Below are 27,635 nucleotides of genomic sequence, written 5' to 3'. Positions count from 1 at the left end.
ATATTAATATAATAATCATACCTTTAGTGGTTTCACTTTCTCTTACTAAGAATATACCTCGCTGATTCCCAGGATTCAGGAGTAATCTTTCGGCATCTTTTCTCCCCATTTTGCCAAAATACCATCTGAAAAAAAAAAAATTAATGATGTTTTGAGTTAATAAGGTATGAGGATCAGAAAAATTACATACATGTATCAATAAAAATGGAGTGTGAAAGCCTGGCAGTGGTGGCACACTCCTTTTATCCCAGGCAGAGGACCTCTGTGAGGTCAAGGCCAGCCTGGTTTACAGAGCAAGTTCCAGGATAGCCAGAACTATACAGACAAACCTGTCTTGAAAAACAAAACAAAAAAAAGGGTTTGGGATTTAGCTCACTGGTAGAGTGCTTGCCTAGCAAGCGCAAGGCCCTGGGTTTGGTCCTCAGCTTTGGCAAAAAAAAAAAAACAAAAACCAAAAAACAACAATAAAAAACATAAAAAAGTATGTTAGATCAAATATAAAAATATTAACTATGAGCCAGGCAGTGGTGGCACATGCCTTTAATCTCAGCAGTCAGGAGGCAGAGGCAGGCAGATTTCTGTGAGTTTGAGGCCAGCCTGGTCCACAGCGCAAGTTCCAAGTCAGCCAGGGCTAAATAGAGAAACCTTGTCTCAAAAAAAAAAACAAATTAAAATAAAACAAAAAACAGAACTGTGGAAATATGCTCTAACAGTTTTTCCATGTACTATCTATTCAGTATGTCTCTTAAATTCCCGTTACCAGCCAGTAAACCAGTAAATAGAGAAGGAAAGACAGAAAATCTGTCAGTGAGGGGTAATTAATTCTTTGGAAACAAGTATGATCACTTGTATTCAGTAAGATGCAAGTAGATCATACCAAAATTATAGGGGACTCCAAACTTGTGTGGGTTTTATTTAATAAAGCTTTGTGACAAAAACTGACAGTCACTGCTGTGGGAAAGTTCACAGAATTCTAAAGACAAAGAAGCAAACAAAAGTCAGAGTAGAAAAAGAGCACTGTTGTAACGATTTGTATCAGCAAAAACAAACAAGCATCACAAAAGTATACAGGGTGCAAAGAGATGAAGAGGTAGTGTACTGAGTGTAAAAAATGAGTTTTAAAAATAAACAGAAAAGTAAAGAGACTAAATACAATGTACAATGACTAAAGAAGATTTACTTACTGTGTGTCTCTGAGCAGACACATTAATTATTAATTCTCAATAGCACTTATTAATATGATACATTAGCTGTATTAAGACTGGTATATAACTGTGTATAAAGTTGTGGTTAAGTAGAATGTGCATCAAAACATTTTAAAAGTCAGAGTAATTAATAAAATATGAAGTAGCACCATACTCTTCTGCCTGAATGGAATCTGCAGGTGCTACATAATTGCTAGGGATATAACCATTCTTTCCGGTAGCAATTGATCTTGCTTCCCACCAGTCTCCTTCCCTGCAACACACACAAAAAAAAAACAACAACCATCACTATAATGTAGATGCTTACCCACGGTGTAATTCTTATCTCAAGCAAAGAACAGGAAAAACTTTCATTTTTAATCTCAATTTTTTATAGATTAATCAAAGAACTGAATTCAAAAGAGGGGTATTTTTAAAAGCTGGTTAGATGAATTAAGACCACATAAAAGCACAACTGCACCTATCTGTTCTAAACCAACAGTAATAACAGAAAATCCCTAAATACTGCACATGTGAATTCTACTTACCTTTTTCATGTTAATTGTTTCAACTAAACCTAATGAACTATGCTGAATAAAGAAATTTACTAAATTTTAAATAAAATTTTAGAAGTTTGAGTTTTATTTGTATGCCAGACACATCTCTCAAATTTAAAGGACAACATTTAACGGTTTTAATATATTCAGAGTTGTACAGTAATCAAAATAATACATTTTAGAACATTTCACCACCATAAAAACCCTGGGCTGGCAAGATAGCTCAGCAGGTGAAGGCACTTGCCACACAAGCTGTTGACATGAGTTCAGTCCCCAGAGCCAGTGTAAAGGAGGAACCAAAAGGACCAAGCTGTCCTCTGGGCTCCATATATGCAGCCCCACACACATCATACACATACTGATAAAGAAAGAAAATAAAGTTAGAAAGATAGAAAGCCCACACCTGCTTGTCATTCCCATCCCCTCACATTCTCTCTAACTAATCTCTATGGACATGCTTTTTGTGCGATATGGGGCCATTTGTGAAGTCTTTTGTGACGGCCTTCTTAGAATATTATTAACGTTCACCCATATTTTAGCCTATGTCAGTTAATTTTTTGTTGTTATTACCAAATGCTTCCTTCTTAATAGCATATAAAATTGTAACTTTAAAAAGTCACCTAAGGAATAAAATAAAAGGCCTTAGCATGCTTATAGCCAAAAACTTAACAATGAATAATAACAATCCAAAGTTGATTTTTTAGAGCTGGTGGAATGGTTTAGTGGGTAAAGGCACTTGCTTCCAAGTCTAACAACCTGAGTGACCCCCAGTCCTATGGGGGTTAGGGGGACAGAGAACCTATTTCCAAAAGTTGTCCTCTGACCTCCACACGTGTACCATGGTACATGTACATGCCCTGTGTGTGTGTGTGTGTGTGTGTGTGTGTGTGTGTGTGTGTGTATGTATGTATGTGTTTCTCACAATAAGTAAAACTATTCCTTTAAAAAAGCTGAATTGGTGGTGGCAAAGGCCGATGATCCAGCACCCAGGAGTTGAGGGCAGAATAGTGAGTTCAAAGTCAGATGGGGCCACATAGCAAGGCCCTGATTCAAATAAAACAAACATGTTATTCAAAAACTGATATCCAAATATCAGCAAGACTAATATTGTAATTCAAAATATGAGAACTGTATATTGTTTAGAATATATTAACCTTCGCTTTTCCAAAATTCCTATGAAAGTATCTCTAAAGAGAAGTTATATATGTTATTCACTACTAAAGATTACATGTTATTGTCCAAACTGAAATTTTTATACATGTTTAAAGTGAATTTATTCTCTAAAAAAAAAAAAAAAAAGAATTAAGAAAGTTTTTGATACTTTAACTATTTGAAAATAGATACTTTGATTAGTGGTGTCCTAGAATATATTAAATCTTTTCTCATATTCATTATAAAGTCTTACTATGTAGCCCTGGCTGGCCTAGAACCTGTGGTAATCCTTTCTTAGACTAAAACTTTGCGTTAACTGAGTCATCCACTGAGTGTTACTAAGTGTAAGGCAAACAGCATTCCTTAAGCTCAAGAACTGACTCTGGAGCAGGGACGACAATTTTAATGGTACTAACACTCTGACACTTTGGAGTTGATGAATTTTTGTCATGTACATACATAGCAGGACTTTACCCATATCCATGGCGTGTACCCAGGTGACAATAGCCATACTCTCTTCCTGACTGTGACAACCAAAAATACCTGTAGACACTATGTGATTCTACCTCAACCTGAGAACCACTGGTCTGAAAGAATGACAAGTCAAATTAAAAATTGTAATTTACGATGTGATGACAGCCATGACTGAGGTTTGTAGAGCTTCATGCAAATACCCAAGAGAAGCACTTCATAGAGTAGGGTGTGGGAACTGAGCCAGGCAGGAGAAGAAGAAGAGGACAAGGAGAGGAACCCCTGAAAAGGACATAGGAAGTATTTTTTAAAGGACGAGGAAGGCTAACTTGAAAGAGGAAAGAGACAAGGGATCAAGTATAGCTTAGTGACAGAGCTCAGGCTCAAATGCTTGAGGCTCAGGATTCTATCCCCGTCTCAAACGAGCCACCTTTCCCCCACAAAAAAGAAACAAATAGACCAAAAATCATTCTAGAAAAGGAAATAGTATGTATAAAGGCATGAAGAGGGTGAGAAACTATTGTACTCAAAATACTGCAAGTACTTCAGTATGGCTGGGTAGCAGAATGAGAAAGGATAGAAACCCAGGGGAAAGTCTCGATGGATGATGATTACTGTTGTTGCTCTTTTTAAGTCTTCATAGCCATCATAGCTACTGAAGGGTCTTAAGGCAGAGACACACAATCACAGTTTATGCTCTGGAACAGTAAGTGGTAACAGATGGTAAAACAACATTAGAGGGAAACATGACTAGAAGCAATGAAGACCATAAGTATGTGCTTTGAGAAGTTACAAAGTATTTGTTATGCTTGTTAATGAAATTATGAAATCTGCTGCATAACAACATCAAATTTTCTATGGCAGACCGCTAAATGACAAAGTCTAAGAGTAAACATAAGAAAAACACAATTTGGTAAGTTTCAGAGTACAAGGTTTCCATATCCTAGCCAGTCCCCCAACAAATAAGGTTTTAAAGTCATCTGGTATTTATATAAATACAGATTTTACTTCCTAAAGATCTTTTTATAAGGGGCATCATTTTGGAGACAGGAACTTGGTAAGTATGTAGCCCATGTTGGCTTGGAACTCACTATGCAGCCTAGGCTAGCCTCAAACTCAAGATCTTTTGGTCTTAGCCTCTCTAGTGCTATGATTACAGGTATGTGCCACCACACCTAGAAAGAACTCTTTCTTCTAAAATCTGTTTCCAGACTAACTCCATAAGCACAGTTTTCAAAAGTAGTAACTTCTGCTTATAGCAATATAGTATCCAATGTGTCTCAAGAAGCCAAATGCATCATCTAACCCAAAGACAAAGACCCGTACCCCACCACTCTCATCTCCACATCATCAACTCCATCAGTGGTCCTATGCAGAGACCAGGTTCCTCTCTTAGAAAAAAAATACACAAAACTTACGTATTGTTAATTATTTGAAATCTTTCACCCTTCTTAAAGGAAAGGTCCTCTGTAGTTCTAGCTTCATAATCATATAAGGCCACAAATATAGTGACACCACCTGGCACAGGGAAAAAAGACCAACGTAAATGATAAACCTGAATGCATGAAAGAAATAAACAGTTAATGCTAGTAAAAGCTTAGGCTCAGTTTCCTCCTTGCTCTAGTATTTATATTTTTAGAAGCTGGGTTTTGATAAAATGTTTTCCTAAGGCTTCCTGTAAAACCATGTACTGTACTATATAAATTCTAAAATTCTATAACCTCTGAAATAACTATAATTTCACTTCTGAAACAACATGTCTAGCTTGAAAAGGCAGCCACATTGCAGATCAATTCTTTGGGAGTAGAAAGCACACAGACTACTGGTACCTGCCTTCAATTTCTTACCTCAAACATGAAGACATTTCCATCTACAACCATTAACAGCAATCACTAAGGTTTTCTTAAGGTCCACTTCATACTTAAAAATGAAAATGTCATATTTGTCTTAAAAGTTAAGGGCATGGTTAATATGAATTATATAGTATAAATTAAAAAATAGTTGTCAGATCTAGCAATGTGTGAATATAGTTAAAAGATAAGCATTTAATATCTAATCTATTATGTGCAATCAGAATAACAGAGCATACATACAATAAAAATGACATTGCAGTGTTTAGAATACTTAATAGTAGGTATTCTAGTTTTAAAAATCAATTATATCACCTTTTAAAGATGTATATATTTATTAAGTATAATAAAATGTTTTGAAACATGAATAAATTATGGAATGGTTAAATCAGGTTACATTATTTATTCATTTTTTTTTTAGGCAAGAAACTTAAAACCTACTTTTACCGATTTTCAATACAATTTGTTGTTACTAAGCAGTCACAAGGTTGTACAATGAAATTCTTGAACTTACTCCTACTGAAAATTTATATCATTTTACCAACTTTTTTCTGAGAAGGGTGTGAGAGGATCAAATCCTTAGCCTCCTACATGCAAGATCAGCCCTGAGCTATACTTTTAGACCTGACCTCTGACAAACATGCCAGGCTGGCATCCAACTCATAGAGATCTGCCTGTCTCTGCCTCCTGAGTGCTGGGATTAAAGATGTGTGTCACTACATCCAGCTGACCAATATAGTCTTAACTCAATTATGTATAAACCCTATCTTGTATAGTTAAATTGATTTGCTGCATTCATTATTAGTTTATATCCATTAATATATTTTTTTTAAATGGGAGAGGGAAAAAGCAGGTAGTATAACTACAAATGAGTGATAAATACAAATACTGTGACATGGAAAATGCATGGGAACAGCATGGAGAATAAAATTTACTACCTGTAAATACAAAGTAGGAGAAAAGCAAAGGTATAAGGACACATTCATACATAACATCAGCTCACGCAGCTGGCTTCTTCTCTAAGCTTTAGTCATCAATCAACTTGCTTATTTGACATCTCTACTTCAACATCTAGTAAGCATTCAAAATTTATAATAAACAAATGAACCTCTTGATTTTTCTCCTTTAATTTGTATTTGCCCAAGTCATTGTTCTCTGAGGAAAGGGGAGTGCGATGAGGTTGGGACAGTTAGTTCTAGCTCTAAAATAGATGATTTACCTACTTCCGACTTCTACTGTGGCCAGCTCTCACTAGGAATGCTGGCATCAGAGACTACCTTCCTAACCTGCTTCTACTCTGCTTCACTATCATCCATTCTTCACACAGCTACTAGAGTGAGTTTTAATTACTTTTCAAGATTTAGTTTTATTTAAGTGTATGTGTATATGAGTGTAAGCCATATATGTACAGGTGCCTGAGGAGACCAGAGGGTGTTGAGCTGGAAGTTTTGAGCTGCCTGATATGGATGCCGGGAACCAAACTTGGGTCCTCTTGAAGAGCATCCAGTGCTCTAAACTGCCAAGCCATCTCTGTAGTTCCTAGAGTTTTTTGTTTTTTTGTTTTCTTTTTTTTTTTTTTCCCAGAGCTGAGGACCGAACCCAGGGCCTTGTGCTTGCTAGCAAGCGCTCTACCACTGAGCTAAATCTCTAGAGTATTTTAAAGAGGAAACCCAACAAGCAAAATCCTTTCCTTAAATCTCAAAGCTTCTTTCTAGCTTTGAATAACACTCAAACAACCCCTTCTATAGTCTATGGTCCTAAGTAATTACAGTGTCCTGTCCACTTGTCTAGCCTTGTACAATTCTTCCATATGTGTTCACTGGTCTTCAAAAGTTCCAAGTGCATTTATACTTTTTGAACTTTGTGTTTGCTAATTTTGTTATTTTGCTCCTTCTTTCTCATAGGTCATATCTATCAATTAAGTATCAGTTGAAGTGGGGTCTTTACCAACCATCTTGTTTTTGTCTTCACAATAGTTAAACACTAATGATCACTGTTTAGCTGTTTATTCACTAATTATTATTCAAACATTATAATATAAACTTCACCAGGTTCAGAAACTTCGTTTATGTTGCTCACCTCTCTCTGTCTTGTACAAAACATTCTGGTCCCCCCAACCCTCTTTTTAGCTACTAAATGAACACCCATGATTGGAATATTTGAAATAAGTAAATCGCTTTAAGTATTGGAGGTGGATCTGGGAAGAGTTAGGGAGAGGATTGTGGGAGGTGAAAAGGATCAAAATATGTTGTATGCATACATGAAATTCACAACAAATAGAAATACAGTATTTTTTAAAATTGCTTTAAGTAACTAAAGGAATGTCTTTTTGTATCAACATTTATTTACTCTAGACACTTTTAATTACTACCTTTCCCAAGTAATTTCAAGGCTTGTGTTAACTATCAGAAATAGCACCATGGTCACTTGTTGGCTGAAATCAGAACTGTGATCAACTGTGATGTCTACCACTCTCCAAATGCTGTCTAATCGATCTAGTGTATTAAAGTCCTTTGGCTACTTGTACTGGTCCAGAAATGAGCAGACTGAGGAAGATAAATGTACATATAGTCCATGCTTATAGAAGATACTTCCTCTTTTTGCCCCCACTGATTATTAATAAGGACAAGAACCATTCCATTTGTCCTTGGCACCTGTTTACACTCAAGGTTAAGGTGAGCACTCCAAAGATTAGAGGAAAGAGATGAAAGTAACACCATGCCTCGCTGACATCATGGAACCCTCACATCAGGGAATCCTGGAGATCACTCTTTTCTAAGTTAGCTGTGCTTTGTTATTTTTAAGAGAAAAGCATCCTAATGTGGGATGTTGAACTAATAAGTTTATTTTCTTTCTTTTTAAAATCGACAATTCTAGTACTACCTGATTCGACAGCCAGATAGTCAACTATCACTTCTTGCCATCTTCTGAAAGGAAATGACAATGTAATAAATGGATTTATGGACTAAATCTGTTGCTTATCAACTGTGACTCTGGAGGAAAACTATCTGAACTCTAAGCTTCAGGATTTTCCTTTTTAAAATCAGCACCCTGGCCAGTGAGACAGCTTAGCTAATAAAGGTGTTTGCTGCCAACACTGATGACCTCAGTTCAATCCCTAGAACCAACATGGTAGAAGGAGAAAATTGACTGACTCCTGCAAATTGTCTTCTGACTTCCACATGTTCACTATGGGGCATGCAAGAGTGTACACACAAAGTAAATAAATACAATAAACTCGGTATCTGATAGAAAACAGTGTGCTATGTTAATAAACTAACATATATTAACACTTATTAAATAAATAATATAGCACTTCACAGTCCTAAATAGCTAACAAATTGCTGGGGTACAGAAAAAAGAACATTTTTAAATTTCCATATTCCCAGTGTCTGCCACATAGTAGGTGCTCAATAATTACTTAGATTATGAGTTAATGAAACAATTTATGTTATAATTCAGTAAATAGTCACTATTAGTTCTCATCAAATTTCCCAGAACCCTATCATATATATATATATTAAGACTTCAGGACTGGAGATACAGCTCCATGCTTGCCTAGCATGTTATGCTGGAGGCCTTGCTTTTGATCCCCAGCTCCACAAAAAAAAAAAAAAAAAAAAAAAAAAAAAAAAAGAAGAAGAAGAAAGAAAGAAAGAAAGAAAGAAAGAAAGAAAGAAAGAAAGAAAGAAAGAAAGAAAGAAAGAAAGAAACCCTGAAAATTTGAGGGTGGTATGGCTACAGAGTCAGACTGCCTTTTGTTACAGACTTTATTTGCTCACACAATTTCTTGGGAAATTTGCTAAAAAGGAAGTTTCCCTTGCAGTGGCCAGACCTGAAGTATGTAAAGCCCAAGGTTGTATTTCTGTGACTGTCCATTTAAATCTCACCTGTTAAACCTGTAGGGTATGAACTCGGCACCACTGAGAATGAGGAAGATGTGCCTCCAAAAGGAGTCACCCCAGAGGACCCTCCAAATGGTGTCATGGAAAGACTGTTAAAATTGACCGGTGCTCCTTTTGTGGAAGAGGTCGGGGCAACTGTGGTATGTTCTGTTCCATAATGATTGGCACTTGTGTTTACGGGCTCTGGAGGGTTTTCCGGTGTATATTTAATGGTTGGACTTTTGTTTTCTTTACTTTTAATGCAGCCCATTATCAAATCTGCAGAGGCAATAAAGCAAGTATTTGAGAATTAGTTAACATACAGGGAACTTCACAAAGATACAATTGAGCAAGGCAGTTGCTGACTTTAATCCTAGCACTCCAGAGGCAGAGGCAGGTGGAACTCTGAGGCCAACCTGGTCTACAGAGCTAGTTCCAGGATAGCCAGGGCTACACAAGAACCCCTGTCTCAAAAAAACAAAGCAAAACAAACAAACAAGCAAACATATGAAAGAGCAACTAACAACAGGTTAGCAATTAACAACATTAAGAACATGTGTTCAACCTCCCAGCCAACACAAATTTTAAGTTACCTTTTTTTATTATCACTTTGGAAAATTCTAACTCAATATTTAAGGCTGAATTTTATCCAAAATTTATTAATACCCAAAAAATACATTAAACTGCAAAAATATATTAGTATAACAAATTTACAAAATTACCTAAATACAAAGTCTAAGTATTACAGAACTGTTGGTAACTAAATTAAGTCTGAAAGAATGGCAGTCATATCAGAGTTTAAAATATGAAAGAAAACACTAATTATTTTAAATCTGATAGTAGGCTAATGGTGAAAAGTTCTATCAATTCATAAAAGGTTACTGTAATTACTGTCTCTCTGGCAGTTTCCTTAATTATTTCCTACTTTTATGCAGTATGACTTCACCTAAGACACACTCCTCTAAGTCTACATCTGTTGTGGGATATTTGTACACTGTGTGAAGATGTGTCACTGTGACTGGCTTAATAAAAAACTGAACAGCCAACAGCTATGCAGGGAAGGTTAGGCAGGACTTTCTGGCGGAGAGAGGAACTCAGGGGATGAATCTGAGGAACTCAGGGGATGAATCTAGGCACACAGCATGAGCCAATGAGACACTGAGGGGGTTGGATGTACAGAACAGAGGAGAGGTTAAGAGACTCATGGCAGAACCCAGATTAACAGAAACAGGTTAATTTAAGTTATAAGAGCGAGTGAAACAAGCCTAAGCTATGGCCAAGTTTTCATAATAAGTCTCCTTGTCATTGTTTGGGGGCTGGTTATACAAAGAAAGTCCAACAAGACTCGTTACACACATCCTCTCCCTTGAAGAGCCACACACACTTTCCTTTGCTTACCTATGAAGTCTTCTATTAGTATTCCTGACATCTCCCATTTCCTCTTAAATGTTCTTCGCCCTTATAGTGAATATAAATAATTTTCTTCATGTCCCCTCTTCCTTTGTCAAATTAATTATCTAAATCCTGATTATTTTACTTTTAATATGCCTCTTTTTTCCCCTCTTTTGTCCACCTACTTATCCTTTTCAATATCACAGGACAGACCACCACTGTCTGTCAGGCTCCATCAGCACACGACATTGACACACAGAAGCCAGACTGCTGTCCATCTCATTTCAAATGTTAAAAATGTAAGGTATGTTTTATTTTAAAGTAACTGTCAGGTGTAAACTGTTAATATTCTGACCTGCCCCTTGAAATTCACCCCCCTTGGGGCCATCCTGGGTCCTGATGTAAAGGAAAAACCCCCTCTATCTCCCCCCTCACCCATGAGGTAGGCACCCTTTGCCCCCCCCCATCTCTCTTCCTATCTTTCCTTCGTCTCTCTATTATAATAAACCATTTTTTTGTGGATTGCCCGCCAGCCCACCACTGCATCTGCCCAGCATGCCAGCATGTTTCCCTGCACATGCAGGATGCCCTAAGGGTCCCCATGTATAATTCATAACATTGGGGTCCAATATCACCAGACAATCTCACTTCCTTCTCTTGCCCAACTGACAAGCTTTGGGATCCTGTACCACCCACCCTTTTTTCGGCTGGAGCACTGATGGGGATGCTTCACCCTACTGGATCAGTAAGATTCCTCCCTTCTTTTCGGGCCATTTTCCCACAAATGAGGATTTGTCTTGTTTCACTTGCCCTTGTCTTTCAACCCCTGCCCCTATGTGATGGCTTATGGAGATGGCCTGTGCCCACTCACTCCACGGCCCCATAGCCTTTGTTATGGTGGTGCATTGGCTAACTTGTGCCATTATCGTTGGCCCTTGTTGACCCTTTGGTATGCTGGAGGTCAGTCTGCTGGGCCTTATACCTCACTGTGGAAAACTGTGCCTACCCCATCCCAGCTCCCTCCTTGTCCACTGGCCCATGCTCTTCCAGTCTCTGCTGATTAGTACTGCCAGTACTCAAAGATCAACTCCCAACCCCACCCCGTCCTCACTAACTTCATTAAGCTGTAACTGGGAAACCTGTATATTCAGATTTAAGTCATATATATGCTTTCAAAGTTATAAATACATCTAACAGATTTTGTCCCCCCAGTCCTCAAACACCTGTAGAGATCTGAGAATTTAATATAACAGCTTTTTATGATAAAGAGACATGTCAGCTCCTGGCAGCATCCTGTATCATCTCCAAGAAGATGGATGGCTGCAGAAGAACTTCCACCTGGAAGCTATGGCAAGGCTGGCAATGCAGCGAAAAGCTGAGACCCTGTCCAGACTGTGAATAAGAGGCACAACAGAGGACCTACTGCCTCATATTGCAAAGTCAAGGCAGATCAGTCTCCCCAAATTTCTAATCTACAGAAAAAAAAAAATCTGTCAGATTTTTCTGGAGCCTGTCAGCTGACCAAGTGCTGACTTTGGGGCTTCTGTCCCCACAATGACCACAAAAAGACTTAGGACTGCTGCCTAGGTAGCTGGAAAGCTGTCTCACTTCTCCTTAAATCTATCCTTCTCAGATCTGATGATGTTTGATGACTAGGGTATCAGTTAAACAGCCCCAACCCCAAGGTTTTATATATATGCTCTCCAAGTACAGACAGGTATGCCTCATTCACAGACTTCATGGTACAGAGTAGACTGGTTTCAGATATAATTCCAGAGGTACAAAGTTTTAATACCTCTTAAGTTAGTATGTTAATATAAATTATTAGACCACAAGAGGAAATGGTCTCTCTTTTTTAAAAAGGCCCCACACAAAGTATAAGATACAAAATACTGTGAAATCTGAAAAGTGATAGAAGGGAGAGAGGTACAAACTATCCTAGAACACAAGAGCGTTTAAGTGAAGCCCTGAATGTTGAGGGAAGGAAGAGGTGCAAAGGAAGTGAGTATGTACAGTATGAACTTATTTAAGAATGAAAATTATGGAAATCCTTCCTCTCAGATACTATCACCGGTTTTACATAAAATGCCCCCCCCAATTAATGGAGGTATAATTTACATACATTCAAATGCACCCGTTCATATGAGAGGTTCAATTGTGTTTTGGCAAATGTGTAAAATTTCACAACCAACACTATAATCACAACATACAATGGTTTCATCATCCCTACCTCAGAAAATTTCCAACCATAGCCCTAGGTACCACTAATCAGTTGCTTCTAATTAAAGATTCATCTTTTCTAGGGTTATACATAGAGAGACTCACAAAAGCAGTTTCTCTGTGTAGCTTTCCTGGAACTCACTTGGTAGCCCAGGCTGGCCTCGAACTCACAGAGATCCACCTGGCTCTGCCTCCCGAGTGCTGGGATTAAAGGCGTGAGCTACCACCACCCGGTATCTTTTGTGTCTTTTAAAAAATCAAATACTATGTATCTGAATAGCTCCACAATGTTATAGGTATGATTAACTCATTAATTTTTATTGATATTTGTTTGTTAAATGAGTTATTTAGTCCAGTTTTGGGCTATAAATATTCCAACAAATATTTGGGTTATTGTTTTCTCCTCAGCCTCAGCAGCAGGTAGGAATGGAACTATTTGGTCACATGTGGTAAAATTAAAGACTCCATTACTCTATGAAGCTATTCATCTATTTTCTATATAATATGTTCTACTATAAGCCCTCACACAGTCAGGTGAATTCCAGTTGCTTTACATATATAAACACTCCTTCCTTCCTTCCTTCCCTCCCTCCCTCCTCCCTCCCTCCCTCCCTCCCTTCCTTTTCTTTCTCAAAAAGCCATGATACATATACATGGATCTGGACAGATCTAAACATCAATATAGCTACCATTTCACTCTATTTAGAAAGCTTTACAATTGACACCTACTGATATAAAAAAGAAGCCAATGATACAAAATGCATCTGAATGAGTTGATGTTAAATGCATTTACTACAAAACTATTAAAAACCATTAGAACAAGTTAAGCACTGAGTTCTAGTTTAGTGGTGGAGACCTGAGTTATTACCAAACAATCTTACCACTAATTTGCCTCATTAGAGAGGTTTTTTGTTTGTTTGTTTGTTTGTTTGTTTTAACTGCAGTAGACGACAGTTAATATAGAGCCTCACTGTAGTTAGAGTTTTTCTGCCTGGCCCAGTCAGGACAAATCTCTCTTACCCGCCAGTCCCACAGTCGCTCAGACCCAACCAAGAAAGCACACAGAAACTTACATTGTTTAGAAACTGTATGGCTGTGGCAGGCTTCTTGTTATCTACTTCTTCTATCTTAAATTAATCCATTTCTATTAATCTATACTTTGCCACGTGGCTCGTGGCTTACCTGTACCTCACATTGTCATGGCGGTGGCTGGCAGCGTCTCTCCTCCCCCAGCCTTCCACCTCCCAGAATTCTCTTCTCTGCTTGTCCCACCTATACTTCCTGCCTGGCTACTGGCCAATCAGCATTTTATTTACACAGAGCGATATCCACAGCACCTCACAACTAGTCAAAGAGCAGAGAATGAATGAAAGATGTGCACAAGATCCAGAGGCAAATTCCAGCATTGATGTGGATCCACTTATGATGCCCATTCCCTAGCTGAGAGCTATTGGCAGTTGACTGTGAGTGGGAGTCAGGTTTCTTAAGGTATGTGGCCTCTAGTAGCTTGCCAATGGTTCAGTGGATGGCCCTACATCCAAGTGCACAGGGACAGCTCCTCTTACCAGATCCAATAGGTTATACATGGGGGAGGAGAGGCACAAAGTTGAGAGATGCAAGGGTGTAGTGGATAGCCATCCCAGCATTGGCCTGGAAGTTCCAACCCCCATTGAGGCTTCAGTAATGGTCACGCCCACAAGGCAGGGCAGAGGAGGAAGCGGAAGACCGAGGATCGAAAGGAAGTCTCTCTCTTGGTTCCGAGACCCTGGACGCTGGAGGTAGACTGAGCAGAGTTCTCCAGAGAACACCACCAGACTGCGCTATACCTTTGCCAGACCCTGCAACCTACCCCTTCATTTGTAAGTTACCCCACAAAATAAACCTCCCTTTTAACTACGTGGAGTGACCTTAATAATTTCACCAATATCTGGCGCCCAACATGGGGCAAATTCCAAAGGCCTAGGCAGCTCCCTCCCTCAGCCTCCTCCCCGGCTGGCAGGTATCTAAACCCGCCTGCAAAGTTCCATTTAACCAGGGGATGCCTACACGGTTCCATTCCCGAAAAAGGGAGCAGCTAGTCTGGTCTCAGTTCCCTACTTAGCCCCTAGGCCAGCGAAAACCGCTGTGAGTGAGGCGTTCCCACTCCTCCCTGAGTGCCAGCTCCCCGCCATCTTGGCTCCTGCCTTCAGCTGCCGCCAGCCAAGGTCGCCAGCAGGCCTTCCTTTGGAGCTATACCAATGCCTCCTGCTGGCTGAAAAGTGCTACTGCATCCCCCAAAACCACAGAAAGGTAAGCTTCTTTCAAGTAAAAGTACTTGATAATTTTACACCTTAAAACTGACTAACGAATTTTGAGTAATTCTTGTAATATGGCTGACAACATTACCTCACAAGAATTTAAAAACCTTTTTACCTGTATGATGAATGACATTTTCCTGGAAATATACGACCTCCCTAAGACATATCTGGCCTGTACCATTTTGACATTCATTGTAATAATCACACAGTGTTCAAACACTGGTTTAATAAGAACAAAGATGAGTCATTATTGGGACTGATACAGGCTTTAAAAGATAGCAATGAAGGCTTACAGAAAAAGATTCTCTTTCTGGAATATGCTAACCAGGAATTACAGGTTTTAAAAGATAGCAATGAAGGCTTACAGAAAAAGATTCTCTTTCTGGAATCTGCTAACCAGGATTTACAGGCTTTAAAAGTTAGCAATGAAGGCTTACAGAAAAAGATTCTGTCTATGGAATCTGCTGACCAGGACTTACATAAAAATATTCTCTCTCTGGAATCTGCTAACCAGAATTTACAAAACAAACTTGTATCCAAAGTTGCTTTTATTGATAATAAATATGAGTATTTAATGGATAGAACACTAACTCTCCAGAGTGAAGTTGTAGCTACTCAGACATTATATAAGGAAGTAAAATTATCATTACTTGATAAGATAAGGTCCATGGAATCATGTGTTTCAGAAGAACATAAAAACTGCCATGGTTCCATGAGAAATCTGGAATCCCTTACAAGAGAGGAGGTTTACTCCCTGGAACAGACCCTAGGTGCTCGTTTACAAACCCTGGAGGAAACTCTCAATAAACATGACAAGGGACCTAATAAGCAGAAGGGCAAGACCATACAGGTTGTAACATCTCCAAATGGCTCTCATACAATGGCTTATCCTGTTATCATCCATGAGAAGCCAGCAGATGACACACACCCCGAGCCATATACGACATATACATTACAACCAATTTCAACAAGGGACTTTAAAAATATAAAGGAAGCAGTAGTTACATATGGGATACACTCCACATATGTAAAACAGATGTTAAATTCGTGGCCTACCTCACATAGAATCATTCCAGATGACTGGCATCGGTTAATTTCAGCTGTTCTAGAATATAGCCAGCAGTTACAGTGGAAAAGCTGGTTGAGAGAAGAGGCAAGAATTTTAGAACAACAAGGTAAACTCAGAGGTTTTGAGATCTCCCAAGATCAAATACTTGGTTGAAAGACCCCCCCGGCACCCCTATAGTAATGCTATGTTTGCAAGGCTTATAAGGGAACAAAAGACAGTTCCAGGAAATAGAATGGCCCCACCGCAGCCCAGATAGCCGATAGATAAGCAGGATGTCAGGGGCAGACTGCCTGGCGTCAGTGCGGGAGGGCCAGAGCAGCTGGAATTCTAGATAGGGGTTGAGCCAACACACATATCTGGTTACCCAGGGAAAAACCCACAAACCGCCCTGAGCCTGAGTTCACGCCCCATTTGATTTATGCTCATATATTCGCGCCTCACTTTGAATTGTCCAATCAGAGCTTTGTCCAATTAGAACCCTTTGACTATTCGCGCCTCACTTTGACAGAGCTTTGTCCAATTAGAACCCTTTGACTATTCGCGCCTCACTTGAATTGTCCAATCAGAGCTTTGTAACCATTCGCGCCTTGTTTAAATTATCCAATCAGAACCCTTTGACTAATGCTTTCCCGCGCTTCTTGCTATAAAAACCCATCTTACCAACCCAGAGGCGCGCAAGTTTTCTGAGAGACTTGGTTGCCCAGGTACCTGTGTTTAAATAAACCTCGTGCTGTTGCATCTGATCCGTGGTCGCTGCGTGCTCCTTGAGCCGGGGGTCTCTCCTGAGGGGAGACCTCTCCGGGGGTCTTTCATGGTGAGGGATGTTTCGCTGACAGGAATGTACAAGCCATTTATGATGAGCATACAATATCCCTATGCTGTACAGCAGCTCTAAATGCTTGGGAAAAAAAATTCCAGAACCTGGAAAAGCAACTGAGGTATACACAAAGATATTTGAGGGACCACATGAACCCTTCACTGATTTTTTACAAAGGCTGAACACAGCTATAACAAAAGCTGTATCAGATAAAGAATTAAGAAAAGTATTAACTGAGTCCTTGGCATTCAACAATGCTAATGCAGAATGCAAAAGAATATTTACACCATTAAAGATCAGATCAACTCCTTTGGAAGAATGGATTCAGTATACTAATAGTGTTGAATCTCTTAACTACAGTAATGAGGCTTGGATAGGAAAGACAAATCCCAGAGGTGAAAGAAGGCCCTGTGGTACCAAATGTTTTAAATGTGGTACACCAGGTCATATAAGTAAAAACTGTACATGGGGTAATCCTAGAAGTAATACTCCTTCTAGGAATAGCCTAAACAGAAGACCCCAACCACCTCCTGGATTATGTAGATGTGGCAAAGGCCGACATTGGACCAGTGAGTGCAGATAAAAAATAGATATACGAGGCAACCCTTTACTGGCGGGAAACACTTCAGGGGGCCTCTTGCAGGCCCCCAAATCAAATGTGGTAAGAACATTCCCAGCCACTGTGGAAGACATTCCTCTCCAGGACAACTGAATAAACCAATGCCTAATGTAAAAACTGATACTGCAATGGATGATAAAACAGCTCTGATAGATGAATCACAGTTTACAAAGAACACAATAAAACAAATATTTTGGCAGACTTCCATAAATGAACAAAGACCAAAGCTTAGAATTCGAATTAATGGCTTGGTTCTGGAGGGCCTGGTAGACAAAGGTGCGGATGTGACTGTAATTACACCAAAATCATGGCATCCAAATTGGCCTCTTCAAGAGGTAGATGTCCAACTTTTAGGAATTGGCACCCTATCTCAGATAAAACAGAGTTCGAGATGGGTTGAATGCATAGGGCCAGAAGGACAGAGAGGAAGGCGGAAGCCATATGTAGCAAATGTAGCAGTAAATCTATGGGGCCGAGATCTGTTACAACAGTGGAATACCCATATTAAAATTCCTACACTCTCAGAAAAGGAATACAGGCCAATACATGTTTCTAGGAATAATATCATAACATGCTATAAAACAAGGGCCCCAGGAGCCAGTATGATCAAATACATTATATACATGTTTAAAATCTGTCTTGTTTCAAAATCCTGTAAGAAATAAAGTTGTGGCAGTACTAAGAAATGCTGCTGGGTACTGAAATGGCCAAGCACTTGTTTTCAAATCTCTAGCCTCTACATACTGCCTACCTCCCAACATTTATTCCAGTAAATTCAACTTCCTGGTTTCTCACCTTTACTTAAAATATAACCCAAATATTTTTATTGCTTGTTAATTCCATTAATTTAAAATTTGGGAGGCCTGCCCATCAGTCCTCTCCCTAGCACCCCATAGGGCTTCATAGAAACGAGACAACAGAACCTGACCCTTGATCTGGCATTCCAGGGTAACTTCCCTATTTCCTGCTTATTTTCCAGCAACAGTCTTGGGGTTTAGAGAAAGACTAGCAAGATCTTAACTGAGAAAATGAAGAGGCAGAGATACATAATCTTGTAAGGAGAGACAAGAGGATGCTGACAAGCAATGCACAAGAAAGAAAAGATGGTTTTTTGAAACCTTAAGTAATTCGGGCTGGAAGTACAGTATAAGAATAGGAAGAGAAGCAATGAAGTCGAATACCTCCAATAAAGATGCTGAATTTGGGGCTGGGGATGCAGCTCAGTTTGTTAAGATGTTTTGCCTTGCATGCACCAGGCCCTGCATTTGATCTCCGCCCCACATAAAGCCAGGCATGGTGGTACACATCTATAATCGTAGCACACACAAGGAGATGAGGCAGAAGATCAAAATTTCAAAGTCTCAAAGTCATTCTCAGCTACACAGTGAATTAAAAGCCAGCCTAGTCTACAGTTTTTGAGCCTGTCTCAAAAACTCTTGTTTCTCCCACAAATCACATTTTACGTGTTCACTTAAACTTTCTTTTAAAAGAAATCAATGAACTGTAACTTAGGTCTAAACAATTTTACAGAACAACCAACCTAATATTTCTCCTACACTCAAACGTAGCATAAGTTTTAGAAGTAGTTTTCCTACATCAATTCTATAACTCAATGTTTTTCAACTTTATAAATATCAGAATTTCCTTAGCTGGGCATGGAGGCACATGTCTTTAAACCCAGTACTGGGGAGCAGAAGCAGGTGGATTTCTTAGTTCCAGACCAGCCAGGGCTACACAATGGAAACCCTGTCTCAAGAAATAAATAAAATAATTCTTTTTAAAGAATTCACTTATTAGAACCTGCTTTATAATAGTGTTTTGGTAAAGGTGCAATGAATTTGAGGTGGGTTTATTAAAGCATCTGGCTTGGCCAGAAGCCAGAATAAAGTATCATGATATACAGTATGTTAAGTTCACTTAAAAATAGTATTTTACCTGGTGATAGTAATTTTTATCTCCCCAGTTTTATTTCCCACACAATCCTAACCGGTTACTAGGAGTAGACATAGCTACTATATATTACATGTGAGGAACCTGGAGCTGAGGAAAGCTGTCTTCTTAAAGGAGATGAAGCTGAGTGGGAACCCAGGTTTTCTGCTGTCTAAACTACATGTTTTCCTACTATTCACACACCCTCTAGGGAAGCCTTGTGTACATTTCATGTTCATAATGTTCATAGATAAGTTATTAAATATTAGCTCTTTGTAAAACTTTATAAATAGGGTAACTTTATTGGCAGCCAGCTTCACTATTTGGTCAACACAAATCCACTCACTTTGAAAACAGCCTCCCACCTCCACCAGGAACTTGTCCCTTTATTATAAGTAATAGAGACTAAAAACTCTCAGAACTCTTGAACTCTCACTTTTGAACTTTTAAAAAGGATTTAAATGTACAGTCTTTCCAATTTTAGCAAGCTAACCAATTGTGACATCACATACTGTAACCAGCTAGAGGATTAAGTTATAGTTTGGCATTTTGCCCAGACAGTTCCAGTTTATAACAAAGTTCTAAATCTTTAAGACAGCCTTCAGAAGGCTAGAGATTAGGTAGAGTATGTGCCTAACATGTGTAAGACAATGGGTTCAGTCTGCAGTATTAAAACAAAACAAAACTTATAGAAATTAATTTATAAACTTACTTTTAAAAGATATAAAACAAGCAATCTCTACCAGACAAGCAATTCAATGGGTTATAAATAGTCAATGATTTTTCTCTGGTTTCATTTTAAAACCTCTTTTAGTACAAAGCACAAAGGACAGGCAGGACCATAAAACTGAAAACAGGGAGAGGAGGAAGTGGCAGACTGCTATGGGGTATGTACATTGTCTCCTAAGAGCAAACAAAGAACTTAATTGATTTTCCAAGAGTCTCTTTAAAGACAGAAAACGTGATCTATGGAAAACTGAGTTTGCAGGGCTCACTCTGGGAACAAACCCCTCCCCTCACCACACACACTTTAGATACACAAACAACTGACCTTGAAGAAACAAGCCTTCACAAGCTAAGTCCTTGGAGCTTCCTGGTTTCTCTTCTGATCTTCTCCCTCACTTACTGTGCACCGGGATACAGGCCAGTACCACCAGGCCCAGCTCACAGCTTCTTTAATGAAGCCTTTAACAGACTGCCCTAAGAAGGACCTGACCTGATATACAATATGCAAAGAATTGTAAATAATTCATAATTTATTTTCTGCTGTGGGATATAATTTTTAAAAACTTTCAAATTGCCAGGTGGTGGTAGCACACGCCTTTAACTCCAGCACTTAGGAGACAGAGACAAGCAGATCTCTATGAATTCAAGGCCAGCCTGGTCTACAGAGCCAGTTCCAGGACAGGCTCCAAAGCTACACAGAGAAACCCTGTCTTGAAAACAAACAAACAAACAAAAACAACAACAACGGCCGGGTGGTGGTGGCAAACGCCTTTAATCCCAGCACTCAGGAGGCAGAGCCAGGAGGATCTCTGTGAGTTCGAGGCCAGCCTGGGCTACCAAGTTAGTTCCAGAAAAGGCGCAAAGCTACACAGAGAAACCCTGTCTCAAAAAAAAAAAAAAAAAAAAAAAAAAAAACCAACAACAACAACCTTTCAAATTAATGTAAAGCCTCAAGATCTAAAAATTTTACTATTGTTCTTCTAAGGGAACAAAGTGATAAGATGACTCTTAATGGAATTCTGCTATACCCACAGATCAGTGTCTCACTCAGTCACCAGAAAGCTTTCTCCTACAGTAGATGGGAATTAATAAGAGACTCACAACTGGACTATATGCAGAGAGTGAGAGACCTTGGAACACACAGTCCTAAATGGGATGTCTTCATCAAACTCCTTCCTTCAGAGCTCAGAGAACTATGTGGAAGAGAAGGCAAAAAGAATGTAAGAACCAGAGGGGATGAAACCAAGGATAACAATTATCTTCCAGACACAACAGAACTGATGCACACATGAACTCAGAGAATGTAGTAGCACATGAGGGGCCTGCACAGGTCTAATCCAGACAGGGTCTCAGTGTTGAAAGGGGGAAGTAGACATCAGCGACCATGCCTAACCAAAAAGCCACCTCCAATCGACAACTGCCTGAAAATGAAAAATTAGTGTGCATATACAAACCACACTTTACATGTTCAGTAATAGATGAACAACAAAATGAACTCAAAGGTAATTTTGAAGATCCGTTGTTTCGTTTGGGTGTTTATTGCCTTACTGGTCATTTGCTAGTATATTATGGTTTCTGATCTTGCAATTTTATGTTTGTGTGTGTGTGTGTGTGTGTGTGTGTGTGTGTAAGGGGCCAGGTGGCACAGACTTTTAATCCCAGCACTAGGGAAGCAGATGCAGAAAGATCTCTGAGTTTCAGACCAGCATGGTCTACAGAATTCCAGGAGAGCCAGTGCTACACAAAGAAACCCTGTTTCAGAAAATAAATAAATAGATAGATAGATAGATAGATAGATAGATAAATAAAACAGATCTCAATCATTAGAAATAAGTACACTTCTGGGTATCAGTCCATCAGATTTATCCCATTTTTTGAGAACTTAAACTATTCTGACATCTATAAGAACCTTTTAAGAATAAACTTTTTAAATTTTTACTTAAAAAACGTTTGCAAATAAAAATATTACATACTAAAATTAACCAATCCCATACTCTACACAAGTTAATGAACTTACACAGTTAGAATTGGCACTTAAACCCATTAAATTTTACACTTTCAGCAGCAAATGTATTTTATACACTTATCCACCACCAAAACCAAAGTCCATGACAGAATTAGAAAAACAATCAGCTTCCATAATTCATGTCTAGTACCTGTATTCAGTCCTGCATCCCCTTATATTTAGCTTTTTTTTTGTTTTCTTTTCCTTATGTTATACTGTACCTACATTTACAATTGTTTACTTTTATATATGTATTATTGGCGCAAAGTTTACCGAGGCAGGAGGATTTTAGGCTAGCCTGGGCTACATAGAATGACCCTGTCTTTTGGTGGAGGGGGGGGGTTCAAGACAGGGTTTCTCTGTGTACCCCTGGCTGTTCTGGAACTTACTCTGTGGACAAGGCTGACCTCGAACTCAAAGGTTGGCCTGTCTCTGCCTCCTGAGTGCTGGAACTAAAAGTATGCACTATCACCACTGGGCTAGTTTTGAAATCTCTTGACATTTTAATAGCCAACTGTGTTAAAAGACGTTTTCTCAACTTAAAAATTCCATTAAGAAAGTTCTGTCCTGTTATTAAGAAATTAAACACATAAAAATATTGTGGTTTGTATATATTAAGTGTTCACTAAATGTTTACTATCCAACTTCTTTAGCTTTTATAAATGCTAATACAATTCTATAGGTAACTACAAATTAAAAAATACAGAAAGTTCCAATTTTACCTTTTAAATAGGTTTGTTTCCTCCGAAAAGTTCACAGAATAGCATAAGGGGAAAAAAAACCCACAACTTTACTGTTTTAACAAGCAAAGTCTCAGATCAACTAAAATATCAAAACCTATTAGATGCTGCCATGGTTTGTGATGGCTAGTTTTAATTGTAAGTTTGACCCAATCTCAAATCACCTAGGAAGTGAATCTCAATGAAAGATTGTTTAGAGAAAGTTGATGCGGTGGAGGTGGGAGGATTGTCTTAACAGAGGTGAAAAGACCTGTCCACTGTGAGTGGCAAGCGTCCCTAGGTGTCTCAGAGCAACTTGGGAAGGAAAGGGTTTATTTATTTCAGCTTACACTTCTATATTACTGTTCATCATCACAGGAAGCCAGGACAGGAACTCAAACAGGACAAGAAGCTGCAGGCAGGAGCTGATGCAGAGGCCATGGAAGGGTGCTGCTTATTACTGCTTCCCCATGGCTTGCTCAGTTTGCTTTCTTACAGAACCCAGAACCACCAGCCCAGGGATGGAACCACCCACAATGGGCTGGGCACCCCCCATCAATCACTATTTAAGAAAACGCCTTACAGGCTTGTGTTGTTTAAGAGTGGAGAGACTGGTGGGGGATGGAGGGAGGAGTGTGCCCAGAACTCAGGAGGCAGAGACAGGCCGACCTCTGAGTTCAAGGCCAGTTCCAGGACAAGCAGGGCTACGCAGAGAAACAAGAAGAGTGGAGAGAATTAGAGTGAAAGGTGAGCTGAAGTAAGTATATCCACATCCACTCTCTGCTCTTGCCTATAGGGTGATCAGTTGCTTCAAGTTTGCCACTTGATTTCTCTGCTCTCATGGAGCAGCTAAAATAAACCCTTTCATCCCCAAGTTGTTTCTGTTGGAGTATTTTATCCCTGCAAAAGGAAACAAAACTAAGACATAGTTTGAATTTAAAATGTTCCTTGAAGGCTCATTTGCTAAAGGCCTGGTTGCCTGCTGATACAGATTTGGGAAGTAACAGGACTTACATTTTAGGATGTTTTTATTGCTATTCCCTCCCCCACTAACTTAGTTTTCTTTAATTGCATTGTTATTAGTGTGGATGTATCCTGCAGGGCAGATAACTTCCAAACCTTTTACTACTATGGATACTGGAGACACTGAGAAGACCAAGACCCCTCCCTGAAGGTCCTCAGGTTACTCTCTACTGGGTGCCTTTGGCTTTTTCCCTATAGTCTCCTCTCATTATGACTAGGAACCCTGTTTACCCCTATGCTTAGGCAAAGTCAGTCCTTTGGAGTTTGGAGGACTTGCAAGGTACAGGCTTCATGGTAATGAGATGAAAAATGAAAACTCTTGAACAATCAGTAGTTAAGTACCTCCAGTGCTTGGCAATAAAGTTCTAAACTTTTACCTTTGGTTTTAATAGATTAATCTGTGTGACTGGATCTTGAGGATGTTGGATCAATTCAATGATGGATTGATAATTTGTGGGCATCACTAGAAGTAGTGTAGAAACCAGCTATGGTCTAGATGCAGGAAGCAGATCATTAGGCGAATGTCAGAGAAGGGTTTATCTTGTGCCAGGATCTGCATTCTTTCCTCCCTTACTCCTCATCTTTCTTTCTTTTTCCTTCCTGGATGTCATAAGATGAGCACCTCTGCTCTACCATATGCTTCCAGACATGATGTTCTCCTTCACCTTGGCCCCAAAGTCGAAGAGCTGGCCAACCATGAACTAAAACTTTTAAAAATGTGAGTCAATATAAACAGAAAATTGGTTTCTCTTAGGTATTTGAAAGGCAAGGCTAATTAACAACCTACAGACATTCTTTTCCAGAAACCCAAAGGCTCATTGGAAACTGGTAAAGTTGTCTCCTGGGCATCCACTGGAGTCTTTTCCAGGAATTTCAAATTTATCATGTCCAAAGTAATACTTGCAATTTTTTCCTATCACGCCAATCCACTCCTTTGTCACAAATGCTCTATGAATGGAGAGAACGGCGCTCCCATCTACCCTCAGAAACTTGAGGGCCACTTTGGTCTCACTCACCCCATGCCTCAGCCACTCAGTCACTCAACTCTGCCCGAACGACTCTATTATCTAGTAAAGATACTCTACTTCTCCCCAAGCTAATTACTACTCCCCTGGCTACTGGTCATGTCTAGTTCACTGCACACCTTGTCTCTAAGTGTTAGTTCTCCAATCTTTTTTATTACTTTTTCCTTCCCTTTCTGTAAAGTCCACTCCTTAACATGCTATACACACAACTTACTTTACTTCCCTCTCCAGGCTTTTTCTTGTTTATTCTTGTTTGTTTGTTTGTTTTTAGTTTTTTGAGACAGGGTTTCTCTGTGTAGTCTTGGCTGTCCTGGAACTAGCTCTGTAGACCAGGCTGGCCTCAAACTTACAGAGATTTGTCTGCTTCTGCCTCTGGAGTGCTGGGATTAAAGGCATGTACCACTACAGTTGGCTTTATTCTTATATTTTTATCTTCCTAGCCAGCTAAATTTTTTTATTTTTTATTTTTTTTAAATTCTCAAGTGCACCAAAATGTTTTCTTCGCTGTTTGGCACAATCATTTATTTTATGCTTAGTTTATCCTCACCCTTCTCTAGTCTTCCCTTGTGTAGTCTAAGGATCTTCCCCACTAAGTCCTCTTGTGTTCTCACAGCCCATTTTATTCCTTCCCCCAAAGGATTAACGGTGGGGAATTATCACTGCCTGTTTATGCCTCCATCTTCCTCTGAGCTTTAGAACTCTAAGCTTTAGAAAAGCTATTTGGGGGTGGAGGTGTTTCTCTTGTAACTTGGCCTAATATCTGTACCACAGACACACCCAAAGAATATTTTATATAGTGCCCATGTACTATAAAAAAGAAATTATCTTTGGGTTTAGATCTATAGTTCAATTCTGCTTTGGCCACTTATTATGATTCTTATTTAATCTTTTCTTTCTTTTTTTTTAAACATTTTACAATTTTTTTATGTGTATTGGTGTTTTACCTACATATATGTCTGTGTGAGGGTCCCAGAACCCATAGAACTGGATTACAGACAGTTGTGAGCTGCCATGTGGGTGCTGGGAATTGAACCTGGGACCTCTGGAAGAGCAAGCAGTGCTCTTGAGCCATCTCTCCAGCCCCTATTTAATCTTTTCTAAACCCAACTTCTTCCCCACTCTCAACCCCAACTGAGCCCACACCTGCAAGAATACTACCTATCTTGAAGTTGCAAGAACTAATATTATATGCAAAAACAAACAAACAAGCAAACACCACATATCCTAACAAAAGCAGATATTTGCTTTCATTAAGACTCCAGAATGAGCCAGGTGAGAATGAGTGCACACTAACCCCAGCACTCCAGAGGCAGAGGCAGAGGCAGAGGCAGGAGGATCTCTGTGAGTTCCAGGCCAGCCTGGTCTCTTGAGTGAGTTCCAGGCCCAGAGGGCTACACAGAGAACCTCTGTCAAGAGAAACAAAAACAAAACTCCAGAATGAAAGAACATATCTGACTAGGTAGCTTAAGCAACAAGGGGACTTTCAATAAAAGTTACTAAAGTAACTGGGTTGGGGATTTAGCTCAGTGGTAGAGCACTTGCCTAGCAAGCGCAAGGCCCTAGGTTCAGTACTCAGCTTGCAATCTCAGTGCTGGGGAGTATTGTGTGATTGTGTGACACTGTTCCTGGGAAGATGAGAATAAATGTCTACTCACCCCAGATAGGGAGTCACTGGCAGACCAAGTCCAGATACTACCAAACTCCAACTTAGTGATCTAACAAGTTTTACTGGGGTTACTTATGGAATATGGGTATGGGCTCATTCATAAGACCAGAAATGACTTAAAGACAGTTATATCACCAAAAGTCCACTCCAGCTAGAAAGCTGGAAACCTGGAGTACACTGCACAGCCCTGCAGGCAACTCAACAGATACAGTGTCCTTTCATAGTAGTCCACTGGTCTGAGTCTCTTATAAACAACTATGTTGGTCTATGTTTCTTTCAGGCAGCTAGGTTAGTATGAGTCTCTCCAAGACAGCACGGCTGGCAGACAGTCTTTTAGGTATCTTGTCTTGTCTTGAGACTTACTGCTTAAGTACTCTTGGAGAATCTGGTCAGTTTCAGAGACTTCTAGAAGCTATTTTGAGTTTACTTCCTATCTAAGGAGCTTCCCTGCAGGATAGAGTGTTTCACCTGCTCTTAGAGCATCCTGCTGTTTCACTTTCCTTTTCACATCCTATACCTTAAGATTCCCTCCAAAATGGAAGACTTTAATCTCAGAGGAAAATGATATACACATGGAGGAAGAGATAGGAGGATCCTTAGAACTTGCTGGCCAGTCTAGTCAATCACTGAGCTGTGAAAGACCCTGTCTAAAAAGTTCAAAAGTAAATAAAAATATATAAATGTAAGAAGGCTAGGCTGTGTCTAACAGAGAAAACACAAGTGTTAGAAAAGCTGCATTTAGGCATGAATTAAAGTATTATTTTTTGAGTTTGATGTTACCAAATCAATATGTATATTAAGGTGTTTTTAAACGAAGCACACAGGCAAGAGTTACATGGTATTTACAAAAGCTCCTAAGAACCTAATTGTGGGTTTCACCTAAGAAGCAAAGTTCAGTGGCTGTTAACTTAATGTTAATAGTAATTTTATAGAACATAACCAGAAATAATTATTTTGTGCTCTGATTCTACTCTAGTTCTGCTGCTTAAGGATAAAAGGGTTTATTTCAGCTCACAGGTCATTGTCCATC

The 27,635-nt window shown here is 39.3% G+C and overlaps 1 protein-coding gene across 2 annotated transcripts in view; it reads right to left on the bottom strand.

Moving 5' to 3' along the window:
* Yes1 (YES proto-oncogene 1, Src family tyrosine kinase) overlaps nt 1–27,635 on the bottom strand; it is a 73,436-nt gene that overhangs the window by 34,360 nt on the left and 11,441 nt on the right. Inside the window, exons 1-5 of one of the 2 annotated variants that reach the window (XM_036173511.1) lie at nt 16,064–16,099; nt 9,105–9,377; nt 4,783–4,882; nt 1,360–1,458; nt 22–125 (exon numbers count right to left, since the gene is read on the bottom strand). In XM_036173511.1, coding sequence (XP_036029404.1) covers nt 22–125; nt 1,360–1,458; nt 4,783–4,882; nt 9,105–9,369 — 568 coding nt within the window. In that variant the 5' untranslated portion in view covers nt 9,370–9,377; nt 16,064–16,099. Of the gene's footprint in view, nt 1–21; nt 126–1,359; nt 1,459–4,782; nt 4,883–9,104; nt 9,378–16,063; nt 16,100–27,635 lie in introns of those variants that run through there. The other variant, XM_036173510.1, reaches the window with a different exon arrangement.

The sequence above is a fragment of the Onychomys torridus genome, chromosome 23 (genome assembly GCF_903995425.1).
Source record: "Onychomys torridus chromosome 23, mOncTor1.1, whole genome shotgun sequence".
Classification (NCBI taxonomy): domain Eukaryota; kingdom Metazoa; phylum Chordata; class Mammalia; order Rodentia; family Cricetidae; genus Onychomys; species Onychomys torridus.
The sequence above is the reverse complement of the archived record's forward strand: the minus strand, read 5'-3'. Positions and strand labels throughout refer to the sequence as shown.